This window comes from Hyaloscypha bicolor (assembly GCF_002865645.1).
Source record: "Hyaloscypha bicolor E unplaced genomic scaffold K444scaffold_184, whole genome shotgun sequence".
Taxonomy (NCBI): domain Eukaryota; kingdom Fungi; phylum Ascomycota; class Leotiomycetes; order Helotiales; family Hyaloscyphaceae; genus Hyaloscypha; species Hyaloscypha bicolor.
The window spans coordinates 235,612-261,333 of record NW_020194686.1 but is presented as its reverse complement, the minus strand read 5'-3'; the positions used below and the strand labels follow the sequence as shown (position 1 = coordinate 261,333).

Below are 25,722 nucleotides of genomic sequence, written 5' to 3'. Positions count from 1 at the left end.
CAATACGATGCCTCAGAACACGCGTATTAGTTAAGCAGGATCGACTGGCTCAGCAGGGGGCGGGGCATTTCATCTGCAGCCACCTCGCAACCTTGTTCGTGCTGGCTCTCGGTATTCCAAAGCATCGATTCGCAAAAAGTGCGGACAACCTCACTTCGGATACGAGTATTGTCTTACCGGTAGTTCCAAGCTTTTCATGGTCACATGTGACTTGTTTCCCCCTTGACCCTGAAACTTTCATCAATTCTGAATTACGCCAATAATGCTTCGTCGAAGTCATAAAAAGTCCCGAGCAGGATGTTCGGAATGTAAAAAGCGTCATATCAAGGTAAAATCTGGCTCTACGTTGTTTCCATTCTTCTCACATGTGACATGTATTACTCCTGGTAGACCTTTCACTTATAAAATCATAGTGTGATGAAAACCACCCGGTGTGCGTTAATTGCTCGACAGCCAGCATGCAATGTTCCTTTACTTCACCCGCTCTGTCTGTAATAGCTCCATGGAGGAACGAACCAATGACCGTTATGACGTTGGACCCAGCGTTAAAGAGTATTTCACCCACCTCGACCTCAAGCTGCATTCATCCGGCACTAGTGCAGGCGGAGCCATACGTCAATGCCACCCACATGGAACTCTTCTATTTCATTATCGACGGCGCGGACTGGACAACTGGAGGCGACCACCTGAAAGGATCCCGGCCACACATAGTGAAATACGCATTCACCCACCCCTTCCTCCTGAACGAGCTTCTCGCCGTCTCAGCACTACATCTCAGCACTCGTCGGCCAGCACAACAATCATTTTACCGCGATGAAGCTACTCGTTTGCAGTCTCAAGGCCTGCGACTATTTAACGAAACGACACAGGATCTAAACAACGAGAACATCATTCCGGCTTTCCTTTTCTCGGCTCTCCAGGGCATTGTGACCTTCTTTGAGACATTCCATGACCCAACGTATGAAGCGAGTGACTACACGACTTTCTTTGACAATGTCGTACAATCCGTCAGACTCCTTCAAGGGGTTCGAGCCATCGTGGCCCCCTGGTGGCAGTTTCTCCTAGCATCAGAAATCAAGGACATTTTAGACGTAGACGAGGACAGAACTGTGAACCTGGACTGGGCCGACGAGGTCGTGGATCGGTTCGAAAGCATCCGCGCTCATATTTCACAGTCGCCCGAACTGAACCCGGCTCAGGCAGTAGTGTGCGACAAGGCAATAGAGGAGTTGATATACGTCTACAGAGCTGCGTTTGCCCACGGGCGCGAGCCAACGCCTGAAGAACAAGCTGCTGCCCAACACTCCACCCGATGGTTGATACTTGTACCGCCGGGCTATACAGAACTTCTTGTTCAGCGAAAACCCGAAGCATTGGTAATCTTGGGTTACTTTGCAATACTGCTACATAGACTTAGGGATTGTTGGAATGTTGGAGATGCTGCAGAAAGGCTTTTGTTGGTTGTCGAAGCTCATCTCGAGGAGCCGTGGCTCGGAGCATTATCGTGGCCAATTTTTTTTGTCGAAAGCCACTTGATTAGTTAGAACTTAGATGTCAAGTCTCGGATTCGGTCACTTACTAGAGAAGTATGGTGCTCTTAAATTTTCAGTACATTCTATTAAAGCCGCGAATTTGACATTTAGGAATCTATTTCTCCAACCCGCGATGCTTAAAACTTAATCTGCCAACATAAATACAGCCACCATGAAATTAAAAGACCAAACCCTTGCAGATCTCAATATCATACACGATTTTCGCTGACGCTCTGTCCGGATTGCCTCACAGAGCCACAAGACTCTAGCTGGATCGCAGCATCATCATCCAGCTTCTGTGCCAAGTTGCTTGGATAGCGAAAGAAGAATATGGCAGTAACCAAAGTCATCGGCACACTATCGAAAACAAACAGGGTCCACTCGTGAGCCATCGGATACCCATCATTGCCAAAAGCATATTCAACAACGCGAAAGACCGACCGAATGATAATGAGTATCGAAACAGCATAGAGCATGTAGAGAGTATGAAGCCACTTCGGACCAATTTGATGAGAGCGTGCCGTTGGATTACGGCGAATGCGCTTGTGGAAGATGACGGCGCATGCACCGAAGAGCGCGAATGATATAAACTGGATGGCCAGTCCGATGAGTACCAGAACTGTAGCGATAGTTTTCAGGTTTTCATGCTCCGAAAAGCCAGCCGTTGTGCCTTGGACCCCGATGGAGGCAAGGTCGCTAAGGACAAAGATTCGTGTAACGATTCGTGGGTTGATGATGGAGAGGTGGTCGCCGTCAACAGTGCGGATGATGCGTGCAAGGGTCATGTAGATTGAGGCGGCGAATGAGGCGGCGAAGAAGGCGGGCGGAAGGAGAATGAAGGTCGCTTGAATGACAAACGGTCCCAATGCGTCAGTCTGGTTGACGGCGAATGCCCTTCCGATATACCCAATGACTTCCACTGTCGGGAAGTCAGCAAGCAACACTAGGTTGAATGAGAGGTCTTACTGAAGCAACCAACGACAAAAGCAGCACAAAACCACGTCTTCGTCTTGTACATACGAAAGCCGATCAGGGATCCAGTGATGAGGTAGGTAATCGCGAAGATGATACTGCCAGCAAGACTCGGAATATATTTCCATAGGTAAATTGTTGAGCCTGGGTAGGGCTTAAGGACTGCCATCACGCCTGACTAAAGTTTGAAAATGGAAAATATCGAGAGCGAATGTCAATGGTAAGGCTTGCTAGAGGTTTGAGGTTCTGTTTTCTCTTCGAGGCAGTGGGTTGATGGTTTTCCGCGGATCTGATCTCTATGAAATGGCGACATGACGATCGAAGTATATAAGACCTTCTTCTCGTATCCGGTACGTATGTGGCCGTGCTTATCTTAAGACGTCCCTCGGATGCTCATCTGTGCCACTTATTGTTACGTGGACATTCAGGGCATCTTGAGGGGTTCATCATGCGTATTGGAAGGCTGACGGCCGATGATTGCTGGTGGATAACTTCTTATGGTCTCAATGCCAATCACTTCCGCGTATTCGAAGCTAGAAGCGCCTCTGTTGCTTGGCTTCCCAAGTCGAAATTTCCAGGATGACAAACACGCGTGTTCGGAAGTTAGGGGGCGAGGCGAAGGGACGCTTCGCTTATCTCACCCTCAATACTTCAAAATCCCAAGTCTTTCCCCATGAACATATATTTAGCAACTCAAGTTGAAGAAGATATTTGATAGCACCAAACTGCAGGGTTTCAATTTTTGCCCTCTATACGTCAGTTCGAGGAGTAGAAACCTTGAACAGTTCCGAGTCATTGGGTGGGTTGTCACGTGTGTTTCCCATTTCGCTACCCTCGGTCCCCTGTAAAAGAGACAGAACTTCTGTGCATCTAAGCTTCAGCCAACTCGACCTCGGCCTTCTCCAATTGATCCTCTCTTCAACCAGATTGGACACACTCTCATGCTTAACAGCAGCAAAAGGTCCACCTTCCATAAGAGCCATGATTCAGTTGCAACCCTTCAATCGTCTTTCCTCGGACCATTTGCACTATCTCATGATCGACCCTGGCCCTTAGATAAATGGCCAAAGGCCGGACTGACAAAATCGGTCGCTGCAGCCCTGGTCATGTTGTGGCTTTCACCCAGGAATCTCGGTCCTAGAAAGTAGCTGCACAATAACATGGCTGGATCCGAAGAAGACGACTAGGATAGTTGGAATTATCAAATGAAGGGGACTGCATTGAGTCTTTCTTGCCGCGAGCTGAGGTAGAGGAATCCGTTCACTTGAAATGAATTTTTAGGAGGCGAAATGTAGGATGTTGGAGAAATTGTCCACTTGAATGTGCTAGAGAATCTGGAATGTTGAAATATCAGACACTTGGATACCGGGACTTGAACGTCTCGAGAACTCGAAACGAATCAAAAAATAATGAAGAATTAAAAAGGCTGGGAAGGTTAGAGGAAGGATAGAGATGAGAGAGAGAGTAAGAATAGGAACGAGGGTCGAGAACTGAACTCGCTTCCTCCATGAACGGGACTTCCAAATACATGGAACGAATTATCCGCTCATCATGCTCGGCCAACACAGATTGAGGAATCGCACTGGTGGCCACCTCACATCCACTCGCAGCAAAAAGAAGAAAAGTTCAAATCATCGAATTTCATTCAATTAATCACACGGCTTCGATCGCTATCGATCTGCCATGATCATTATTCATTCCATCGTGATTCTCATCCCCCTTCCCTTCTACCCTTCCGTCCCGATAACCAGGTCAGGTCCTCATACTCGAGGCCCATTTGCTCACTCGTCACAAATCCTCGCAGTTCTCGAAAAAAAACTTGCCCACACCCCTTTCTTCTCAAAGGAGCGTGAGTGTAGTAAAATACAACAACGAACATACCCTTCCTTATGCGTGTAAATGAATGACCCCTCCCAAACCCAGATGCCATGCTGCCCTCCATGTATAGCGCCGAGAAGGCGCCGAGAAGAGCCCACTGCCAGTGAAAAAGGTAAAAAAAAAGCCATGGCCATGTGCATGTACCGTATATCATCACTTCATGTCGTCTCGTTGATTTCTTTCTTATGTGCAGTGATCCGTGTCGGCGAGAAGAAGGAAATAAAAGAAATGAGGAGAGGCGTTACTGTCATAGTTTTCGTAATACGGTACAAGAAGCGAATCTCTCTCAAATTAAGGAAAGGGTGTCGTCTTCCCTATAGTCTTGGATTCAGATTGAGATTCAGACTCAAAAAAAAATCAGATCTTGAATCGACTATGGGAGTGAGGGTAGAGAGTCGAGGTGATCTCTCATGTGTGTGGTGTACTCGGATAAGGTTCTCGATCAATGATCAATAAACTGGCTCCCCTCTACTCCTCCCGTAATACCCCCTATCATCGCTACCCCTCCGCTGATGAGTATGTGCATACATATCTGCCGGGTCAGGTGCATAGCTCACATTATTGAAGCCTTTGCTGTATTTCACCTCCCCAAAAAATTGGGGAACTGTTCGGCTTGAGCCTCGATGTGAGTCAGTGCGAGGAGCCATCTTGGGACGCGCGGTGTGGATGATGGGTTCTGGGCCTATGGGAGGAGCACCGTAGTAGAGGTTTGACTGTGAGCGAGTTCGGGAATGAGGATCTCCACTGCCTGGATTGCGGGAGAGGGGAGGCCGAGTCGGTGTTCCGTGGGGAGACACGCTGCGATCACGGGAATATGAATGATTGAGGTCATGGAGCTCTTCGCGGTGGCGAGAGGATGGTTTAACAGGGACCGTAGTGCCGTCTTGGTAGACGTATCGAGTTTGAGTTCTCCGTGGAGGGCTGTGTGAATGTCGGGGTGAAGCATAGGTGGGAGAATCAGGTTCAGAATCTGAATCGAGTTCCTTTCTTAGTCTGCTACCGCCTCGATCACGTCCTCGGTCCCCGGACTGGAAAGTTGCTGCTCGAGGTAAGGAAGGAATCGTCTCGTGTCGAGGGTAATCTTGAGTTTTCGATCGACTGGGCACTGGCTTTGGGCGTACAAACTCCGCAGCAGCGGGTGGTGCTGAAGAATGTGTTTGCAGACTCGGCTTTCTATTTGGAGGAGGTGAAGGCGGCGAGACGATATATGGATCGGCTGCTGGTGACCTTCTACTCGACTTATCTCTGCGAGGGGTATCCGAGGCTCTTCGACTCTCTTTCGGTCGAGCTGACGATCTTCGTGGAGAATCGTCGTCGCTGTATTGTGCAGCTGGCGGGGCAGCATACCGAATATTGTACGCAGCAGTCGCTGGAGTAAACGTTTCCGCTCTCCGCATTCCGGGATGAGGGAAGTCGTCTTCCGCACCGACCTTCCTCCGCGCGGCTTGCATATACTTCGCAGCAACGTCTTTGTGTTTGTCCCATTTCTCATGGAGCGGGATTTCCTTGATCCGAGGAGCTTCAGCAGTCGCCCGTTCTCGAGCTCGAGCCTCTTCATTTCGCATCCTGATCTCCTCCTCCATCTTATGCCGACTCGACTTCTTGTCCGATGATCGAGGCGGGGGAGGTGGGAAATCGTCATCCGAATCGTCTTCGACGTAGGCGCCCACTCCTCGAGTTCGCACCTTCTCCTCTGCACCCCTCCTCCTCTCCTTGTCTCTCGACTTCTCCTTCTTGCTGTGTGCCGATCGCTTGCTCTCCTTCTCCCGCTGTCTCAGCCTCTCGTCGTCATCTCTCCGCTCCTCCTCTCGTCGCTTCCGATCTGAATTATCATAGCTCGATGACTTCCTGGGTGCATGTCGGAGAGGCTCTTCGTACAAATGCTCGTGCGATCTCGGTACAACGGCGGGGTAGGTGTAGACATTGGAGGTGGGGGCTGATCGTTCATACGAGCTGGGACGAGGCTCCGCAGTCCGAACTTGATACTCGAAGGGATTACTCCTCGGCGTCGGGTTGCCCCTGCTCATCTCTTTCCTCAGCTCAAACAACTTGACCTGGTCATCGTATTGCATCCGGCGATTGTCGTCGCTGAGCAGCTCATAGGCCTGCTGCACCTTCTGGAACTCATCCTGCTTGATGGCCTTCAGAGCGGCGTCCTGCACTTTGTCTGGATGGCACTTGAGGACGAGTTTTCGATGTGCGCTCCGGATCTCTGATAGTTTGGCATCCGTCGAGACTCCAAGTAGCTGGTATGGATCGGGGGGTAATGTCGTAGCCATGGTGACGTGGCGAAATTAGTGATGTGGGGAGATTAGTGACCTGGGGGAGATGACTCCAGCTGAGTGGCAACCAGCTGAGGGTGTAGTGGTGGTGGATGTCGCTGCTCGTCGTCTGCGAGGGCATCCAAGGGCCCTATTGCATGGTAACGGCGATGAAAGTGAGAGTTCGGTTGGGACCAGCAGCAGCGGAGCAACACGACACGGTTTTGTACAAGGGAATGGAATGTGGAATGGAAATATCGGCGAAGTATTTGGAAGGCAACGACGGCTTCGCACTCCTGGTTATCCCGCACTCCTTGGTCGATGGGGGGTGCGGGAGCGATGGCGATGGCGATAGCGATACTTTGGACAGCGGCGATGTTCCTGAAATCCGACTTGGATGGGGGGGAGGATGGGGATTGGGGGGGCCGGTTGGTGTCGCCAATAACAACGTCGCGTGGCTGTGCGCTAAGCCCGAAGCGGGATCGGGTGCTGTCGCTGCTGGAGAGCGCTGGCGGTGCTGTTCCTTGGTGCGCGAAATTCGTTGCGAGTCGGTTTTACTCAGCAGGCCGCAGCGGTTGTTCGTCAGCAGTGGTGGCAATGATAAATTTGCCTGCGAGAAGCTTCCTCGTAGTACTGTACTGTACTGTAGTGTGTGGTGTAGTGTGGTGTAGTGTCGTGTCGTGTCGTGTCGTGTATTAAACAATAATTCCGTAAGTTGCAAGTCGCGAAGAGAAGTTCGATGCGAAGGAGAGAGGTCAAGCCCGGCCGAGGTCAGCGGCGATTGAAGAAGTGAATGGAAGAACAGATGAGTCCGGCGTCCCTGGGCGGTGGTCGGAGCAGAGCAGATAACGGTCCCTGGATCTGGGGTCGCGCCTTGGGGCTTTGGATAATGACCAGACGATGAGGTCGAGGCGGTGAATGAGATGAAGACGATTCGCGAAGCGACGCCTGTTCCAGCTCCAGAAGCAATGCCTGTCCTCAGCAGCCTTGAGTCGGAGCCTCGACGGTGGGGGAAGCAGCAGCAGGGCGAAATATGAAGCAGTGCAAGTGCCAGATCGCGGCAACGTCGTCCCCAGGTGAGGTTCCCGGGCACGGAAGTGAAGAATGAATCAATAGAATCGATGCGGCTGAGCTGAGAGGCTCAGAGTGAACGATCCCGAGAAGATACGAAACGGCGAGGTGTTCTTGCCAGAAGAGATGTTCCTCTCCGTGCGTGGGCTCGGGCTCGGGGGGTAGCCTGACCTGAGATGCAAAGTGGATTGAAAACGTATTATTGAAGCCGCAGGCTCGCAGGAGTGAAAACTCCTACAGGTAAGAGTCTCAGCAACGTCTGCCTCGGAGGAAACGATAGAGGAAGAAGTAATCTGAGCTGGACCAGAAAGCATTGATGTCAGCACGCAGCTGGCAGTGGAAGCTGAAGACCAGTGAAGATATCAGTCGACTCGTAGAGAGAACCACGCTCGAAAGCTGAGCTGGCTGGAGACTACTGGATGCAAGTCCACTTTTCAACAGAGGCAGCAGATCACACTTGCTATTTGAACATCGTCCCATTTCTACCCGTTCATATCACTGATCCCCCGTCCGAAGATCCCTAATGGACGCGACCAGAGGCCGCCCACCCTCGAGCGACTTTATTGAGCCAGTAGGAAGCATTCTGAATGGCGCAGAAATGGCCCTTCAGTGCATGAGGCTAACCTTACTACACCCTGCACGCTCGAGAAGGCCAAGTTAAAAAGACCGTTGTAGCTCTGTGCTATTTTGCACTGCCATGGTCATCAACCTAGTGCTCTCTCCCCAGAGACTACGACTATCCGACCGCGTAGGCGCCCGTGGCCGCCATAGAAAGAACTAGCCTCATATATATATCCCAAGAAAAGATGTGACGAGATGTGACGATGCGTGACGGTGGGCAACCAGCGTGCAATCGGGGGAATGGGGGCCAGAGCAGGTACACCCTCTTCCACTGGCTGGGCGCCTCTGGCGGAGAGCCGACACCTCAGTCAGGCCCAGTTCTCACGGGCCTCCCACGTCGAATCCTGGACACTGTCAGGCCCAAATGCAGCTCACAAGCACCAGCGTTTGGCAAATGGCAGCACACCCGGTTCCTGACCCAATCGGCAGCAGTCGATACACCAGTTTCAGCGGTGAACCTGACCCTGAACCATTCCACAACTGACCCTCACATGTGCGTGGCTGATCCAGGCCGACAGACCCATCTTACCTTTTGGCTCTGGCGGGAAGCCGGCTTAAGGTTGAGCCTTCTGTTAGCTTCTTCAAGCATCACTTGCAGCTGGACTATGGGTACTGCCGAAGTCGCGCTGCCAATCGGTTCCCTGCTGGACGAATCCCCTCCGTCTGAGGTGATCCACTGATTCGCAGTTGGCTGCTGAGATTCTGTGGAGGGCTTGAATCTGCCTCGTCACAGCTTGCCCCTAGTGGATGGGCTCCAACCAATTCTACCTCACCTCACCTGCTGCTGCAGCAGCAACGTGGATATGCGCCATAAACTGTCCTCACGGAACGGGAGATCAGAGAGCCCATCCCAGACGCAGCCAAACAGCGGGAGCCCCGTGCCAAACCCCATTCACACATCCCTCCTCCATTCAGGTCCCCATGCCTTCATTCCTCCAAACCTGCCCCGCTATCCTCGATCTCAGGTATCAGACCGCGATTCGGCGCAAGAGGTGCAGAATGTATGCAAGCGAGTGGACTTGTTTCAGTGGTAACGAATAGATGAGACATCCCACCCGGTGCCTCTATCCCATCCACGAGTCTCAACCAGGTCCTCCTGGAGCTTACCTCCACAACAAGACATGAAGCTGTAGCTCCCCACTATCGATTTCATGGCCGTCCATCTGCGGCCTCATCAAGCGGTCAAGACCTCCCCTCGACCCCTCGACCTGCCTCACCCAATATGACAACAAAATAATAAACATAAACATAAACACAACTCTCACCTCATCCCCATCCTTCTGCGTCAACCCTCCATCTCGTCCTCATATCCTCCCATGAACCCCCCCCCCAGGTGTCTTTCTCCACCCCTCCTCCCCCACCCTCTGGTAAAATCCGCATGCGTTGGCTCACAGCGCAGCGTTAAAATGTGGCGCATGGCACAATCGAGTGATTGGCAGGGGTTGTGCGGGGTTACTTCTCCTCAACTCCTTGCCACGACGAGGCTCTTCCGTGCTTTGCCATGGGCAATTTGCCCATCATGGTTGTGATGTGTGCGATTTCTCACATGGGCGTTGGGAGGCTTGAGTGAGTCAGGGACGGGAAGGGTTCGTAAGGCGTTGGGAAAGAGGGAAAGCTGGGTAGCCAGTGAGTGAGGCTGAGATTTTGTGTGTGTGTGAGGATGAGCTGTGGTCAAGCGATCAGGGCGTGGGAGTGCGAAATCGGCTGCCGGGCATGATTTCTGATATTAAATATGACAGCCTTATGAAGTCTCTTCCATATTTGGAACCATGCCGTGGGCTTTTTGAGATGGGATTCGGATCATTTATCTTTCCTTCCACCCAGCGAGAGTTTGCAGAATGAAGCACGTGAGTTCACAAGTTTGAGCCGTGCCAAAACACGAGACGCAGGCAGGCAGCAAAGTCGGCTATGCTACCATACCTTGGGCTTCAAGATTTCGCTCTTGGTTTGTTATTCGTACTTGATGCCCAAGGCGAACCCAACACGCTCCTCGCAGCCCCAGGCTTCGTCACCTCTCAGTCCAGATCACAGCCCGATGCCCGGGCTGCAGCCTCATTTCCAGTTCTCGCAAGGACAACGAATGAGGCCTAGTCGCCAAAATTCGAGGCCACTGTGACCGGATTATGCCGTTCCCGCTGTATCGGTCTAACGTGCCCGATGGATGAAATGGAAACTGTCGTCGTCCCAATGTGTCACGGCACGTGACCTCATTTCGATGCCCCCATTTACTGGATTTGTCCAGGTTTCAATACCAGATATTGTCTTCAACCGCCATATACACCTTTCAGCTATCCATCAACAGAGGACAATTGAAAGGATAAGAAGCAAAGTTCAGAAATGTAGTTGCACCACGCTCCTCTCCAGCAGACCCAAACAGTTCGCTCAATTTCCAATTTCAATTTCAACGTCCGAACCACAGCCTCCTCCAAATCTCCTGTAGAACGATGTCTGCCTTCCAAAGATTCAAGCTTGGAGCGTTCAAGGCAGTGCACCATACATTGCATTACGCAGTCCCAACTCCGCCATCTAAAACATGCGGAGGCAGTGCTTCAACTCGCAGACTCGGTGTCTGCTCCTCGGCAGCAAGGCTACGTAAAGAAGGGACACCCGTTTTCCCTACTAAAAGGACATATAAACTAGCCGCTTAGATGGAAAGGGAAAATATTTCTGTCAAGTAAAATTCTACACTTGAAATTAAGCCACTCGTGATGTTTAGCAAGGAGCCCTGTTAAAGGTGGGTATCATACCAAGTGCAAACTTGACTTTCTGGAATTCCCATATAATCGTTTGGTCGATCCATTCTGGGTGCATGGCTTGTTGGTGGTGAATGATCGTTCTCGGGGTTGCCCTCTTGCCGCGGTCTGGTTTCGAAAGATTGCACTCAAAGGCGGCTTCCCCAGACATGTTCTTCGCAAACGCTTGGGCCTCCGCGAAGTTTTCCGTTCGGTATTGCGGGTGATCATGGTAGATTTGGTGGATGGTTTCGTTGTACTAGACACCGACGTTTACAGATTGCAGCGTTTCAATAGATAGCTCAAAATACATTGGGTGGTAGACAAATTATCGGCTGGAGATTGGGTTGGAGTAGCAAAACTTGGTAACATAACCAGTTCCCAGTTGTAGGAAATTAGGAATACAGTCTGGGCACTTCTGGGCTGAAGGTCTAACTAAAGTACTACCTGTTCCCTGCTACCCCAAAATCACTATATTACCTAGTCCTACTACGACTTAGTAATATGAGGGTTTAAATCAAGGTGTGTATTGATTCTGGATATAAGACGTAGCGTGAAGAATCCAGAAGAAAAGGAAGGATGCCATGAGCTCAAAGGGCGAAGCTTCTCTGCTGCCGGCAAGATATTGTGCGAACCTAATTAATCAAAACATATTCCACAAGGTCTTTTACAGATGCATACATATATACAATACGATAGGATAAGGGCAGATAACTTTCTCCACATCTAAGAGCCCATGTACACAAGCTGCACCCGACTGTTTCCGGTGCTGGGTCGCTTACAGCACTGGATTGGGTCAGTGCTGGATCGCTCCATCTGACAATTGTCCTTGTAGGATGCCGCTGCGCTAGACCATATCAATGCCAGGATCACAGCTCTGTCATGGAGAACTGCTGCTAGAACGAAATTAACCAAAAACTTCAAACAGGCACTGTGTCAAGAACACTTACCAATTAGATAATCAATGAACCTAACCTAGGTATGCTTGACAAATGAGATCATCTTGTCCCCAACCAATATGGTCTGTGGTGTACAAGCCACATTTGGTTCTCCGTGTCTCTAAGGCGCTTATTAATATGAAGACAAGCGCTGGCGAAAAAAGCATGTATGTGTAGACTTGGTACCAAGCCGATGAAATACAAGGAATTGTAGCTGTATTGCCTTCCTCCCTTTCCTTCCGCCAAGTAAAGGGTGCAACAATTGCCAAGGTACATAAGAGGAAAAACAGATGAAACAGCAGCGAGACGAAGCTGGTCAGACTGATCCTGGTGTCTGACTTGAAGTCAAGTGCGAAAAAGCAAAGGGCCAGCACTATCAGTGTGTCAAAGGATTATTCAAGTTATTCAAGTTATTCATGAATATTCATGAATAACTTGAATAAAATATAAGTAACAAGCAGCTTAAAAAACTTGAGTAAAATAGAATAATTATTCATGAATAACATGAATAACCATGAATAGTCACGTGTAAGTTACGGGATTATTATAAATTAATATATATTTTAATTTTAAAAAAATAAATAAGGTACTTATTAAGCAAGCTTATATAAGGGTACTTAAATACAGATTTTCTATAATATTAAACTTGAAGTATTACTAAGGTTCAATTTACTTACTAAGTGCTACTACCACCTGATTAGGTAGTAAGGTGGTACTAGGTACGGCCCCTCCCAGGAGCCTTACCTGACTAGGCTAGCCATATCACGTGTAATAATCACGTGTGTTATTCAAGTTATTCATGAATATTCATGAATAACTTGAGTAATATATGAATAAAATATGAGTAACGGGGTTTATACTTGAATAGAATATGAGTAACGGCCATTATTCTATTTTACTCTATTCATTTGACACACTGAGCACTATCAGCGCTACTAGAAATCCCATTAGAATAACCCGGGCAGAATACCCCGCCATGAGTTCTGAGGATAATACTGATTAGATGGGACGTTGGACCCAGCAGCGATGGGGTTGGTATCTATATGGGGGGTCAGGGGAAGTAGGGGCTCCGAATACCCTTCGCCTAGAGGTTCTGACTCTTTGTGTTGGCGATATCTATACTCTGCAGTAAGCCAGGGAGCCGCAGGGAGTCTGGCTAAACCCAAAATAGCCAACGGAAAGAACACCTTAGAGATAGGGTGTCCACTGGCATATACGCTGCCTGTCGCGTTGGCAATCAGCTCGTAAATGGCTTGGATCCCTTGCAAAGTGATAATGAGAGTCCCAACCGCAGATGCAGAGAATACATAGATGTGATGATAGGATGGTTCCTTTGTAGCCTTGCCTCTCATCCTGACCATTTTCTCCACGGACCCATCCCAACGGTTTCCGTCCCAGAAGGTCGCATTAACCGCACCCAGATCATCAGGACGATCCCATTTCCTAGCATGAGCACGTCGATCTACAATTGCGAAGTATCTCCAGAATATAGACGTAGGGTTGAAATGGCAGATCCTTTCATGCCAAGGGAGTGGGAGTTTACCGCAAACAGTCGGTTCAGGAACTCCGACGAGGACATGTGCAACGAGTGGAGCGAAGCATAGCGTTAACAAGGATAGCCATTCAGAAAAGGGGATAGACTGCGACTGATGCTTAAATTCGATGTCTAGGCGGCAATATAGGGAAGAGGAACTCATTCGCTCTATTGGTGGAAGTGTCTCTCTGAACATCGTGAAGGGAAAAAGTTTGAAGTACCGGCCAAAGGAGGACTTCTATTCATTATTAGCAACTTCTTTCAGAATCTGCGTTATCACACCAAAGCTGGCGCACCCTGAAACTTCGCGGCTCCGCTAGATGTTTATTTGTTGAAGGTTGCTGTCTAGTCTGAAGCAATAACCCAAGAATCTATTCGGTTCTGCAGCAAGGTTAAGACTCGAGCTACTGTACGGCGCTGTTGTGCCTTCAAGAATGCCAGACCGGCGTATTTATAAGTCCGTAGCCAGAAATATTTCGTTGGCTTGAGATCTTGCGGGCTCAGAGAGATAGAACGATTAAGAAGGGAAAGAGCGAAGTTTGGCCAATACCGAAAATGCACTTCGCGAAAGGCTGAGCCTTTGACAGTGAGAAGAACGAGCAGAAGGGCACGGGATGGCACAGACCTTGTCTCACTTGTTTATTTGAGCTGGGCCTGGAACCCAGTCAGCAAAATGTTCGGTTGCTCGAACGCCTATAAGGCAGTGAGTGCACCGGGGATGTTCGACTGCGCAGGTGTTTTAAAGACGTCAAAGGGGTTGGGCGATGTGCTGAACAGTATGCTGAGCAGAGAACCAGACGAGGAGAGCACTTACAGATATCATTTAATAGATCACCCGCAGCGCCTGTGGTAAAGTCCCTCTGACCCGGTGCCCAGCCCAATGCATACATAAATTCCTTCATCCTGCTCGACTTCCAGTCCTTCAACTACAAGGAAATTGCTGGCTTCCCCACCAGTTCATCCCCCCATTCATAGGATCGTCTAAGAGCTTGGTAGCCGAGGCTTTGATGCGAAATTCAAGTCGGCCAAGTGAGCGTGGCATGATCACGCTTAAGATTGTTCTCCCAGGTAAGATGTACAACCACTCGGTTGGGACTTTAAAGTTATTGCCCTGATTCAAGAAGCTCTCATAGGTTGCCTTCATGACAACTTCCAAGGGAAGATTCCACTGGCCAGTTTGTCCTTCACATTCAGGAATTTCTCGTAATTCTTGAGCGGCTGTAACGTGAAGCATTGCACTTGGCACACACGGTTGGAGGCATCTTCGGGGTAGTATCAACTCTCGGTGTGAGATGACCAGAGCCTGCTGGACCTGGCACTGCAGATCTTTGTGCTTCTCTCCACGTTGTGGGCGCATTTCTTATAGTATTTCTTTGACTGGCCCAGGCCCCTGAGATGAGGCCCCGAATAGAGCTTTGGGTCAAATTCCTTTTAATCGCTAGTTGCCTGTCTTTGCTCAATGTCGATACTAGACTTCCATTTCAAAGCAGTCGAGTTATGATCAAGACTATCAATCGCAGAAGCCACGTCTGACCGACTCATGAAGGAACTTAGAAGTGACCCTGGTGGGTACCAGTCACCAGAGCGGTTGCCTTGCATAAGACTGCTATAGAACTATTGTAGAGCACTCCTCGAATGCGTGAAAACCCCCTTGGTGTGGCTCTGGATCTCTCGGTGATTGTATCGGACTTTCTCATCAGGCACACCACCCGACGAGACACCAGGGGGTTTCCCTCCCACACTGGCACACAATTCCAATCCACGCGCTGGCAAATTTGTCATTCTATATCCAGCGTGGCTATCAGGGGTATTTCTGTACATGTGAACAGCTAGGATATCGTCCCTTGCAGCTCCAAACTCCGTCGTGGCTTTGAAAGCCTCGATGTAGAAGACGGCTATATTACTGAGGCCTGAGAGAGCGTTCCCAGCAGCCATGCCGCCAGAAATCGAGAACTCAGCAGCCTGAAGGCCAATTGGTAAAGCTTTACAATAAACATGCAGGCAATGTCGATTCATTCACCGTTGCCAGTGGAGTCGTCGACAATTCATTTTGCTACCGAAATGAGGTCGAGTTGGGCGGTGTTGTGTTCTTCCTGTACAATGTTAGCCGGGTTATGTGATGAGGCAGACCGTCTGCATGCTCACGTACGTAAGGTGCGTGGAAGTATCTCGTTATATCTATCAGCAAAAGGCCCGAGTGCAAGATAGGTTCCCTTGCGAGGTCAAGGAGTTCAATATTTGTGTTGTCGCTCTTAAGCACACCAATAACCGTCCTTGGTGATGATCTGGGCTTGGATGTAGTTGACGATTTCTTTGCAACTTGCCTGAGATTGACAGATTCTAGTAGTCATAGTGCACTTAAGGTCAGCAATACCGGCTGCGAGTTCTGCAAACAACAAGATTTCGTTCAAATTTTTGTACGCGTTTGAATTCTTCTTAGCCATGTCGGCCATAGACTGCACGTACCACCCACCGAAGGCCGACCCTTCAATATGCCTCGTTCGCCCGAACAAATTCTGCATGGCATTCGCCAGTCTTTTCCCAATATCGAACAGCTTCCGCTGGACTCATGCCTCTTTGTACGCCAAGCACATAGTGTGTGGAATCACCAACCTCCGTACCAGAAGTGGTGGGCGACCCGAGGGTAACTTTGCTCGAAAGTAGCAGCCACAGCCAATGTAGGGCGTGCATGGTGAGGTCAAGATCGGCTGCGGTGGCCTCTCCTCTAGAATCTTAGAGGAACAATGGCGGTTTCAATGTGGAGGGCCAGGGAGAGCTGAAGGTGGCCATGCAATGAGCGGTAGATGCTGAAAGGTAAGCATCGTCTGGTTGCTGGTAAACATGTAGAAAGGACTTTTTGTAGCAGCTGCCTTAAGGGCGGGAAGATTGTTAGGACTCGTCACATGACCGGGGTCAGAAAAAGACTAAGAGGCTGTGGAGAGGCAGGAGTTGAATGATGGATTGACGATGCATTCGACAAGTTCCTATTGTAACTAGATCAGGCCTGTCAACGAAAGCTTAGGCACGAAATGACGCTAATTGGAGGAATGAGCAGTCTTTAATGAGTGAAGGAACTAACATCGGACGAGAAAGCACTGGGCCGCTTGATAGCAAACGATTCCTTCCAAAGGGGGTAGCACGCATATCAACCTTTCTTCCAAACAGGCAAGTCAATGTCGACCACGATGGGCTTGTTGAATTTCTTGGCCCCGTTCCGAGGCCAACTAGAGGCCATGATAGCAGCATTGACGATACACGTTTCTTGACGGCCCATCCTGCCTGACAAAGCAGCTAGATCACATCTTTCTGACGGAGGTGTTCCTCCTTGGCCGCGTGTTGCTGGCGGTAGAGTTTGGGTTGGCACGGCAAGTAGGTTCGCAGTGATCCGTGACACTCCGAGTTTGGCTGAAGGCTTGGCGCTTGTCGAGAGAGCTTCAAGACCACCACCTTTGAGAGGTGATAAGATAGGGACCGGTTCCCGCACGACCTTGATCGTGGCCGTGTCCGGTTGGGAATAGTCCCCAACAGAGCCATCATTATCCAAAGGATTTCCACCTTTGGCCGTAAGGTCGACTATCGATAGCTTCTTGTTCTCCCGTCCTGGATCTTCCCAGGCAATTACTTTGCTCTCTTTGTATTTGATGTTCGAAGCATCAAGATCCCAGCGCACACATTCAACGCCTCTGCCTTCATGGACGTGTCCGCATACAGCAAGACGACTTCTAACTCGCCATAATGCATTCCTGAGACCTTCGCAGCCCACAGCCCGACGCTCCCTTGTCTCGTCGCAGTGATATTTTGGAGGTGTGTGGGTGACGACAATGTCGGAATCTAGGGGTATCTGGTCCCATAATTGATATGCCTCGTCCGGGCCGTAACCAAATGCCCACATTCCTTGAGTGGGTGAGAACGGAGAGCCAAAGATTTTGAAGGTTGTCTGCGGACCAGACGGCGAGACGAGGTTGATGACTGCATGCTCGTGCTTCAGCCAGAGGATCGACGGCGCCTGCTCGAGCAGTTCCTGACACTTAGCGGGATCTTCGGGATTTTGATTATGAAAGTACATTCCGTATTGATTGTAGAAATCGGTGTCGAGTGTAATATCATGATTGCCTCCAAGCGTCAGTCTCTGCTCGTCAAGGATGCCTCCACACTCACCAGCAACGACAATCTTTGCCTCGAAGTCTGCCTCCTCTATCCATTTGATCGTCTTCTTCAATTCAGAGAAGGTTCCTTGATTCGTCAAGTCCCCGGCATGGAGGAGGACATCGCCCTTGGGGAGCTTGAAAGAGCCATTGGGGGTCGCATTATGGGTATCGGACACGCAGACGAAGCGCGTCTTGCGCACGGTAGGCAACGCGTCTGCCATCGCTGCAGATGGCTTTTGAAGAGAAGATGAAAAGCTCAGGAAAGAAGAGATGTAGCCATTCTCTCGAAGGGAAGTGACCACCGATGCCCACCTGCCTTGGTCCTAACCCACCCTCGATCACAGTGTCATCGCCGAAGAAGAGAAAATCTCTGCTCCCTCGTTTGAAACATGAGCTCCTGCTCCTCAGGGTTGTGTTTTGAACCCTCGCACAGATTCGGTGTGTCTGAAGATATCAGAGGAATCCATCTGGACAATTGCGGTGGTTGAAAGGCTGAATGCTGGTCGAGGCTGCAGGACGCTGTGATTCGTCTCCTTTTGCTCGGCTTCAGCCCCCCGTTTTATTGGCCGCTGACCTTACCAACGCCATCCAGAGCTCCCCTTTTCCAGCAACGGCGACGAGAAATACGGACGACGACGTCTCTCCACCCCAACGAACAGTCGCTCATCTCGCGATTCGCATATAGCACGCCCATCCAGACACGGCTATTCCGTCCGCCTCCCTCACTCCTGCCAATTGCCCTACCGTCGCGTCGGCCTAGGCCCGCAGCGCACGTCCACTCATTCAACCGCTAGCCACCAGCCATCTTTGTCAATTGCTCGCTGACGGTCTTGGAGAACGGCCTGTGCTGCCACCGCGTCTCGAGGATACAAGAGAACTCGATCACTGCGCTCTGCCAGCCTGCCGGGTCTCGGGGATTGTTGGGAGTGTGCGAGACAGTCCAATATCACCGATAGCCTAGTGCAAGAACACCGACGCTCGTTTGCAGCAGACCTCGCTATTGTCCATTCTCCAGAACGTCAGCAACCTCACAACTCCGCCTGCATTGATCTCGAGCACCAGAGGGCAAGATGGCTGCGGTCTCCGCGCCGCAAGCCCCAACTGCTCTGACCCCCCCGAGCAGCTCGCATGGGACGTCGAACACATGGAACTATTCCGTGCCCACGCAAACAGAGGTGAGTTATCTGGATGACATGGTGAATCCTTCCACCTGATTGCAGTACTGACCTGCCCTAACAGAACCTCTCTCAAACGAAACTCAACAATTCGAGCAAACCTCCCCTATCTCACACAACAAACGGTCACTCGCTGGGTCACCAAAACTCCCGTCCCGATTTATCCCAACGACGAAACGACACATACAATTCGACACGCTCTGCAGACTCTGGATATCTAGCGCCAGCTCGGATAAATGCGCTGACTCGCAAGGATAGCAGTATTAGCGAAACGGGAAGTGCGCCGGACAGTTTGTTAGATCTGTATGGGCCGAATAGGAGTGGAATCAGCAGCATGGATTATGGGGAGCGGAAACCATCGAACGGCGATGTGTTTGATGACGATGAGGACCCAGAACATTCAAGGTGGATCCACCGGGATAAACTTGCGCGCATAGAGAGCCAGGAGCTCCAGGCTGCGGGAATCATACTGCCTCGAGCACGAGCAGCGAGCAAATCGAGCCGCCGAGAGCATAGTCGAGATCAGCAGGGCAATGGTATCAGAAGCGAGCAAGCACAAAAACGGCAGCCTGTAGGATCATTTCCCACCGAGGAAGAGGAAGCCCCTGAAAATAATGCATGGGATCTACGATTACCGGAGGAGGTTGCTGATGACCAGGGGGACATATACCGGGATATTAGTGGAGGGGTGAAAGGAGTGTCAAGGATACCGGTCTGCAAAACGAGTCCTCTTCCAATACCTATGCAACATCTCGAACGAGATACGCCTATAATTAGAAAGCAGAGTGGGGGATGGACGGGCGAGGATGAAGCGATATCATATCCCAAATCTCGCGGGCGGAGCCAAAGCATCAAGGTTCTGGAAGATGCAACAGCCACTCCAACACCAGCCAAACGATTAGTCCCCGAGAATTCTCCTACGAAGAAGACCCCTGGAAAGAAAGGCACTCGGGCAGCATCAACACCCCAACAAAGGCCCAAGCCAAAAGCCGGTGCAACACGAGATACCTCCTCCGCTCAACGACCACCAACGCGATCCGGAGAGCTGGGACAGAGCAATAGTGTGAAGCGGCCAGAAGGAGATCCTCCGTGGATAAATTCAATGTACAAGCCCGATCCTCGACTGCCTCCTGACCAACAGCTGCTCCCCACAGTCGCCAAACGTTTACAACAAGAACAATGGGAAAAGGAAGGGAAGTTCGGGAACGTATACGATACCTCCTTCCGCCCTCTGAGTGACGAAGGTTTCCACGTACCGCCAGAACCACCAGCCCAACCACAAGAACACCAACCCGAAGAAGAACATCCCTCAGAATGGCCGTTACGAGCGCCGAAATCCCCAGCCCTGAGCTCAGGACGGCCCGGAACCTCAGGGGGCTACTCAACGATGCCGAAGATATCCGGTAGTACGCAAGGTGTGGGACCGCTGCCAAGCCCCAAGCCCCCGATCAGGACACAGGAGCCTCTCGAAAACGAAAAGCAGAAAGAAGGCGGTTGCTGCTGCGTGGTGATGTGATGCTCTGCATCGAGGACCTTTCATTTGTACATTCTATCCACGGCGTTGGGCGAACGATTCCCCTTTCCTTCTCTGATCCGCGAAAATCTAGGCTAGCCCTGGAGAGAGAGGGAATAAATAAACAGTACATTGCTTACAGACTTTTTCCTTTTGCCTGATTTTTGAGCTGAGGGAGCGCTTTTCTTTTTGCCAGCTTGCCTTTCTTGTTATGAATTACGACTCCCTTTTTGGCAATCAAATTGCGTTTTCTTGTTCATGTTTTTGTTGAGTTGCAGTAAGGTTACAGATTCCCCGGCCGTGATTGGGCGGCTACATATTTCCTTTTCGCTCATATCTGGTGAGCTGCGGGGCGAGATCTACTAAGAACTGACGCATGGAGAGTGATGAGATGAGATGAGATGAGATGCTGGATTCATCTGGATTGATTGATGGGGTCGAGAGAAGTGGAAAGGAGATGATACCGAGCGAACTTGACTCGATTATTGTATAGATATTCTTTGTATTTGCTTTCGAACGGAGTTGTGGGTGTTAAGAGTATGTGCATACATACAACCTTTGTTCTTCGCGGGCGGAGCGAGCGAAGCAAGCAAGCAGAGAGGAGTTGATAAATAAAAGTTGAACACCTTGACTTTTCCGTCTTTTTCCTTCGCGTGCTTTGGTGTGAGTACTTTGTCTATCAAATGCCTCCGGGGCGAGTTGCTCGAAAAACGCCCGCTCAAACAGTTGAGCAGGTAAGCTGTTCCAGATCCACGAGACCTTAAACAATACGTCCTCCATCCTTCTCGATCCCCTCTCCACTCGTTTACTTCGCAACGCACCACAGAGTACATCCTCGTCGTTCTAGACTCCGTGGGAACATGCATTTATCCCCCTTATGCTGTCCCACTTCTTGCTCATGCATCGTGATGTCTCTATATCTCTCAACCTCGTCACCACTGATCCTTTCGCCTCATGCCCGGCCAAGAGAACACCCCATCCCACTCCACTTCTGAATATTCTGGACTCCAAGAGACCTTTTTATGCATCCTTACCGTTCCTGGGCGTCATCGTGCATCGACTCCACCTCCCTCTCTCCAGCCAATCCAGGTTTTATCCCAATAAGCCTGGTAAGATATCTGGAGAATAGTATGCTCTGTCCTTCTTCATCTACCGAGGCACTATTAAGTGGCATTGAGTTCTATCCAGGAGCGTGGACCATCTTCGTCACTGTGCATGACCTGGACCTTTCTCCCCACCAACCAACCAACTTTTCTTCCGCAGTGAATAATAATCAGGAACCAGGGCTTCCTCGGCAAGCATTCCGAGTGAACTTCCTTGATTCAAGGTAAAGAACGTTCTAGCTCCCGCTAGTGCTGCCGATCCGTTTGCCTAGAACACTGCAACCGTCTGTCTCTCGTCGCCTATGGATCTGAAGAACAGTGAGCCTCAAGAAATAATTTCGAGGGACGGCAAAATAGAGGGGCTCTAGGCTCCAGGCGCTGGGGTTTGGGGTTTGGGGTTTGGGAGTCGGGATGTTGCAGAGGAGCAGGAGGGAGGAGCGGAAGAGAACCCCTTCGAACCTCACCGACCCGAGAAGTAAATCCGAACCCCGTCAAATCCAGATCCCGGGAATAGGGCTGGCCACTTCGTCAAGCCCTTCTTTTGAGCCTTGGATTAATCACTTTCCAACTTTGAGAGCCGTGGTTGGGCTCTGAGCTCCATCATAAATATCAATATTCTAGCGAGATCGACAGCCATGGATCTCATGATCCAATACACCAACTCCTATACCGTTCATCTATCTGTGCGGAGTGAATTCGATTCTAATCTAAACAAACAAATCCCATCCATTCCAATTTAATGCCGAAATACGTTTGGGTATTGCTTGCTTAGGGTTGAATGGGAGCGGATGGGGCCGTCGATAATTGGAACAGAGGGAGTTTTCCGAGTGAAAGCTTGGTGGTGAAGGAAGTGCCGGTCATAGTGCCGGCACTGGATAGTAGCTTTGCATTTTAAGATTTGGAAGAATTAGATTAGGGACGTTAAAAGTTTAAATGTAGTCGAGCGCGAGCGAGCGATGGCAAGGTCAATATGGGCCTCTAAATCGTGATTGCTCTGAACGGAAAGCTCAGATGGTAAGTAGACCCGGATGTGCACCACGCATCCTGTGCGTCTAAACTTAGCTTTCTATTGACTTTGGACGTGCCTTACCGGACGACATCCGAGGTGACAGGGTTTGAACGCAGGCAATGGAACCACCATCCTTCAGGTTGCCTGCCACGCCATGAACCCAAAACTCTCCGATTCAAGTCAAGCAGCCCTTTTAAAGTTTACAAAGTCAGTTTAAGATCGGAGAGGAGGGCCAAGCTCTTGGCGTTGACAGTGCAAAATCCCAAGCCAGAGCCAAGAGTCGCCATGTCTTGATACTTGACTTGACGTCTCTCGTCCGCCAGAATCCAGAAGAGCACGGAGGGTGGGGGTGGGTGATCAGATCAAGGCGACGAGGCACATTTTGGCACAGATCTGGGGTATGGAGTGTTCTCAGATGAAGAAATTGTTGCGACTGAGCAATACCCATGACGAGTGTGCTTCCTGCCAACTGCACATGGATTTTCAGTTTCGCATGTGAGATACGATATGACTTGAGCACAGGTCCATGCACACAAACGGCTGCAGTTATCCCTTGGCAAGCGATACGAAACAGAGATAAGATATGATTTAGGCAGAGACTAGGGATTGGAGTCAGAGGGGGATCGCCCAGATCAGGTCTTCCCCTTCAGATCTTCAGAGCAGGTCATTAATATGTCTCGGGATCGGATTGATAGATCTGCATACTTATCACTCTGCAACTCAGTACTAACTTGATGACGAACTCTTATTTTTCTCTCTTCTTCAATTGAAAAATTAGTATTATTGGGAAAGCGATGACGATACTCTTCTCAACGGAAAATGGCGATAAAGATATGTCCGAACCTGCGCAGTAGAGGCATGTGTGGGGACGAGAACAGCCTGGCCTGACCAAGCTTTTGAGCCGCTTGGAGGACGCGGAAGTTTTACTCGAGGAACGAAAACCTCGCAAATCCGTCTCATTGGTCCCTCCCAAACAATGATCTCTGGAGTTCTGACCCACATGCGCTCCGTGGGAAAAGCATGACGGTTTGACGGTCACGACTTATCAAACTTTTTCTCCCCTGTCCTGCCCTTCCGCACCTGAAAGTAAAGGAAAATCGGCAATCTTCGACGGCAGCCTGTTTCCATCAAAGAGCCTTTCGGCAATTTCACTGGAGTTGAACTCTCCAAGTCGGCGGCCGACAACCTGTTGCTTAGAAGAAGGTTTGCATCGAGTAATAAACGGTGCACAAGAAACCTTCGGCGTCGTCGTGGCGTAGAGAGGCGTTCCTCTGAGCGGGAGGCTGCCTCAGTGGCTTTTTAGCCTGCTGAGTGGATCACCAGAACGTTTCCATGAACGCCAACCTCGGGAGATCGGATGAGAGATACTCGACCTCCAAAAGGCAGCGCAGAAAAGGAGGTTGAGAACTGAGTCATCGTAGCGGACATGGAAAGGTTTCAGAAGCAGATGGATGACCTCGGGTCTCAGGGGAATATTCCGGTCCGGGCTCGGTACAGGCGGAAGATTCCCAGATCCGATCGAAGCGCGAGTCGGATGCGAGGCACGCGATCCCCATTCGTGACAACCAGGCCCAATTTAGATACGACCCTACTGCACGGTAGACGTGGTCATAAACGGGCATTGCGGAAGCAAAAGGGGTGTTTTGTTGGAGAACAGGCAGCTGGCTGCTTTGTTATCGGCGGCGTGGCCGTGTCTTGGACGCATACCAATGCTGACTTTGCATGTGTGGACACAACACAAGTTCACAACGCAACACACACTCTATTCAATAATAAACATCGTACAGTACGATTTGCGTACGGCCTGTTTCGTTTCATTCGATCAACCTTGTGTCTCCACGCGCAACGCCCACACTGAAACCTGTCATCTGTGAAGATCTCTTATCATGATCGCAAGGCCCCCTCCCTGGACAGTCCTCATCGACGCTTCCCTGCCGAGTCCCGCAGAAGCGCAGCAAGGTTTGCGCAAGGCGCCCGTTAGAAAGAATACGCGTTCGGGAGCAGCAGCAGCTCGATCGAGACGTCGCAGCGTAACGGTTAATCGGGCCAGACGGGGCTCAGTGTTCTCTCGGGCGCGGATGGGCATTGATTGGAGCCCCTGGGAGGCAAACCTAGGCTGCGGCATTTGTGACTGGACAATTAACTCCCAAGCCTTGGGCAAAGACTCGAGTTTTTGCTTGGGGCTTGCGAGTCTCGTGGCTCAGGAGAGTCCCGCGGCATCCATCTGAAGTGTGTTCTGATCTCTCGGCGTCGCGGATCGAGGGCTGCACGATCAGGGCTAGTGATGACTGGACTAGACTGCGCGGCCTAGTCAGCTTCACGCCGGGATGCAATTCTTATATCTGCATGTCCTCCCACTTGAGGCATATCTGCTCGAACTTCTGTATCCAGAAAGTCCGTGCGAAAGTCCATACGAGAGTCCGTGCTCAAAATAGGATCCTGAGACCACCGTCAACGTTGTGGTCACAAGCCACGAAGGCACTGAGGCACTGCTGCTCCCGCAGGTGCATACACGACATCACCGCCGACTCCCCCAGACATACAAGATACAACCAACCACCACCAATTATATCCTCTTCACTCTCCTCACTCTCCAAAACACTTCCCCTTATCTCGAAATTAGGACTTTCCTCCTTGGTCCCCTCTCAGCGCCGTCCCACCACTAACAGTTGACGATCGCATCCCGGTTACCTCACCTCGCATTGCCGAGTACCTAATCAGGGCAAGATCAGCCTTCAGATTGGCTGAATCAAGGGTTCCTCGCTCCTCTGATCGAATTCTGAATTGTGCATCGGACGTTGGGCCTCAGCCCCGGTGTCTGCGCTGCACGCCAACCAAGAGTTGCAGCGGCAGAAACACGTCTAAACCGTGATTGCGAGCAACATACGACACGACATTTGGCAGTCTCCTCCCTCCTCTCTGTTCTCTGGATAAAGTCCAGCATCCTCAATTCTTCTGATCGATCGATTGAAGGTTCCAGCAACAATCTCACCTCCACAATCTAGACCAGTCTCGATCTTGAGGTTTTGGTTGTGTGTACGCAGAGAAAGTCACGATGTCCCACCGATTCTTCCAACTCCAGACTGAGGCCGCGCATGGCTCTCGCTCTAGCTCTCCTCATCGCTCCTCGCACTCTCATCATCACAAATCTTCCTCCTCCCATCATTCACACAGACCACAACCGCAAACAACGCCCAACTACGCCCAACGGACTTCCACCTCCTCTGAGACCTCG

The 25,722-nt window shown here is 50.5% G+C and overlaps 8 protein-coding genes across 8 annotated transcripts; 4 read left to right on the top strand and 4 right to left on the bottom strand.

The window, feature by feature from the left end:
- The first annotated feature begins 132 nt into the window (after window positions 1-132).
- Window positions 133-1,635, top strand: K444DRAFT_576755 (uncharacterized protein). The gene is made up of 2 exons (XM_024877548.1): window positions 133-328; window positions 414-1,635. The coding sequence occupies exons 1-2, from the start codon at window positions 263-265 to the stop codon at window positions 1,542-1,544; spliced, it is 1,197 nt and encodes a 398-aa protein (XP_024726959.1). The 5' UTR covers window positions 133-262; the 3' UTR covers window positions 1,545-1,635.
- Window positions 1,636-1,825: 190 nt separating this feature from the next.
- Window positions 1,826-2,673, bottom strand: K444DRAFT_476958 (RTA1 like protein; the record flags this gene model as incomplete). The annotated part of the gene is made up of 2 exons (XM_024872944.1): window positions 1,826-2,451; window positions 2,499-2,673. Coding segments are annotated over 2 exons (801 nt in total), but the record flags the coding sequence as incomplete, so codon positions are not given.
- A 3,394-nt stretch (window positions 2,674-6,067) lies between these two features.
- K444DRAFT_485981 (DnaJ-domain-containing protein) lies at window positions 6,068-6,661 on the bottom strand (the record flags this gene model as incomplete). The annotated part of the gene is made up of 1 exon (XM_024873107.1): window positions 6,068-6,661. A coding segment is annotated over one exon (594 nt), but the record flags the coding sequence as incomplete, so codon positions are not given.
- K444DRAFT_280246 (uncharacterized protein) lies at window positions 6,540-7,533 on the top strand. Its single transcript, XM_024871555.1, has one exon. The coding sequence runs from the start codon at window positions 6,757-6,759 to the stop codon at window positions 7,312-7,314; it is 558 nt and encodes a 185-aa protein (XP_024726956.1). The 5' UTR covers window positions 6,540-6,756; the 3' UTR covers window positions 7,315-7,533.
- A 1,005-nt stretch (window positions 7,534-8,538) lies between these two features.
- K444DRAFT_638263 (uncharacterized protein) lies at window positions 8,539-9,015 on the top strand (the record flags this gene model as incomplete). The annotated part of the gene is made up of 1 exon (XM_024884229.1): window positions 8,539-9,015. The coding sequence occupies one exon, from the start codon at window positions 8,539-8,541 to the stop codon at window positions 9,013-9,015; it is 477 nt and encodes a 158-aa protein (XP_024726955.1).
- Window positions 9,016-12,091: 3,076 nt separating this feature from the next.
- K444DRAFT_470964 (uncharacterized protein) lies at window positions 12,092-13,657 on the bottom strand (the record flags this gene model as incomplete). The annotated part of the gene is made up of 2 exons (XM_024872878.1): window positions 12,092-12,378; window positions 12,976-13,657. Coding segments are annotated over 2 exons (969 nt in total), but the record flags the coding sequence as incomplete, so codon positions are not given.
- A 2,954-nt stretch (window positions 13,658-16,611) lies between these two features.
- Window positions 16,612-18,096, bottom strand: K444DRAFT_657673 (Metallo-dependent phosphatase). Its single transcript, XM_024886179.1, has 2 exons — window positions 17,698-18,096; window positions 16,612-17,652 (listed from the first exon to the last, which is right to left on the bottom strand). Exons 1-2 carry the CDS (start codon window positions 17,906-17,908, stop codon window positions 16,685-16,687), a joined length of 1,179 nt encoding a protein of 392 aa, XP_024726953.1. The 5' UTR covers window positions 17,909-18,096; the 3' UTR covers window positions 16,612-16,684.
- A 661-nt stretch (window positions 18,097-18,757) lies between these two features.
- Window positions 18,758-20,378, top strand: K444DRAFT_548166 (uncharacterized protein; the record flags this gene model as incomplete). The annotated part of the gene is made up of 2 exons (XM_024876355.1): window positions 18,758-18,862; window positions 18,927-20,378. The coding sequence occupies 2 exons, from the start codon at window positions 18,758-18,760 to the stop codon at window positions 20,376-20,378; spliced, it is 1,557 nt and encodes a 518-aa protein (XP_024726952.1).
- Window positions 20,379-25,722: the final 5,344 nt, after the last annotated feature.

Excerpts from the sequence above, each read along its gene's own strand:
- K444DRAFT_657673 (XM_024886179.1), bottom strand. The coding sequence starts at position 17,908 with ATGGCAGACGCGTTGCCTACCGTGCGCAAGACGCGCTTCGTCTGCGTG. Across the intron at positions 17,653-17,697 it reads GGCAAAGATTGTCGTTGCTG|GCAATCATGATATTACACTC; the intron begins GTGAGTGTGGAG and ends TGACGCTTGGAG.
- K444DRAFT_280246 (XM_024871555.1), top strand. The coding sequence starts at position 6,757 with ATGTCGCTGCTCGTCGTCTGCGAGGGCATCCAAGGGCCCTATTGCATG.
- K444DRAFT_576755 (XM_024877548.1), top strand. The coding sequence starts at position 263 with ATGCTTCGTCGAAGTCATAAAAAGTCCCGAGCAGGATGTTCGGAATGT. Across the intron at positions 329-413 it reads GTAAAAAGCGTCATATCAAG|TGTGATGAAAACCACCCGGT; the intron begins GTAAAATCTGGC and ends ATAAAATCATAG.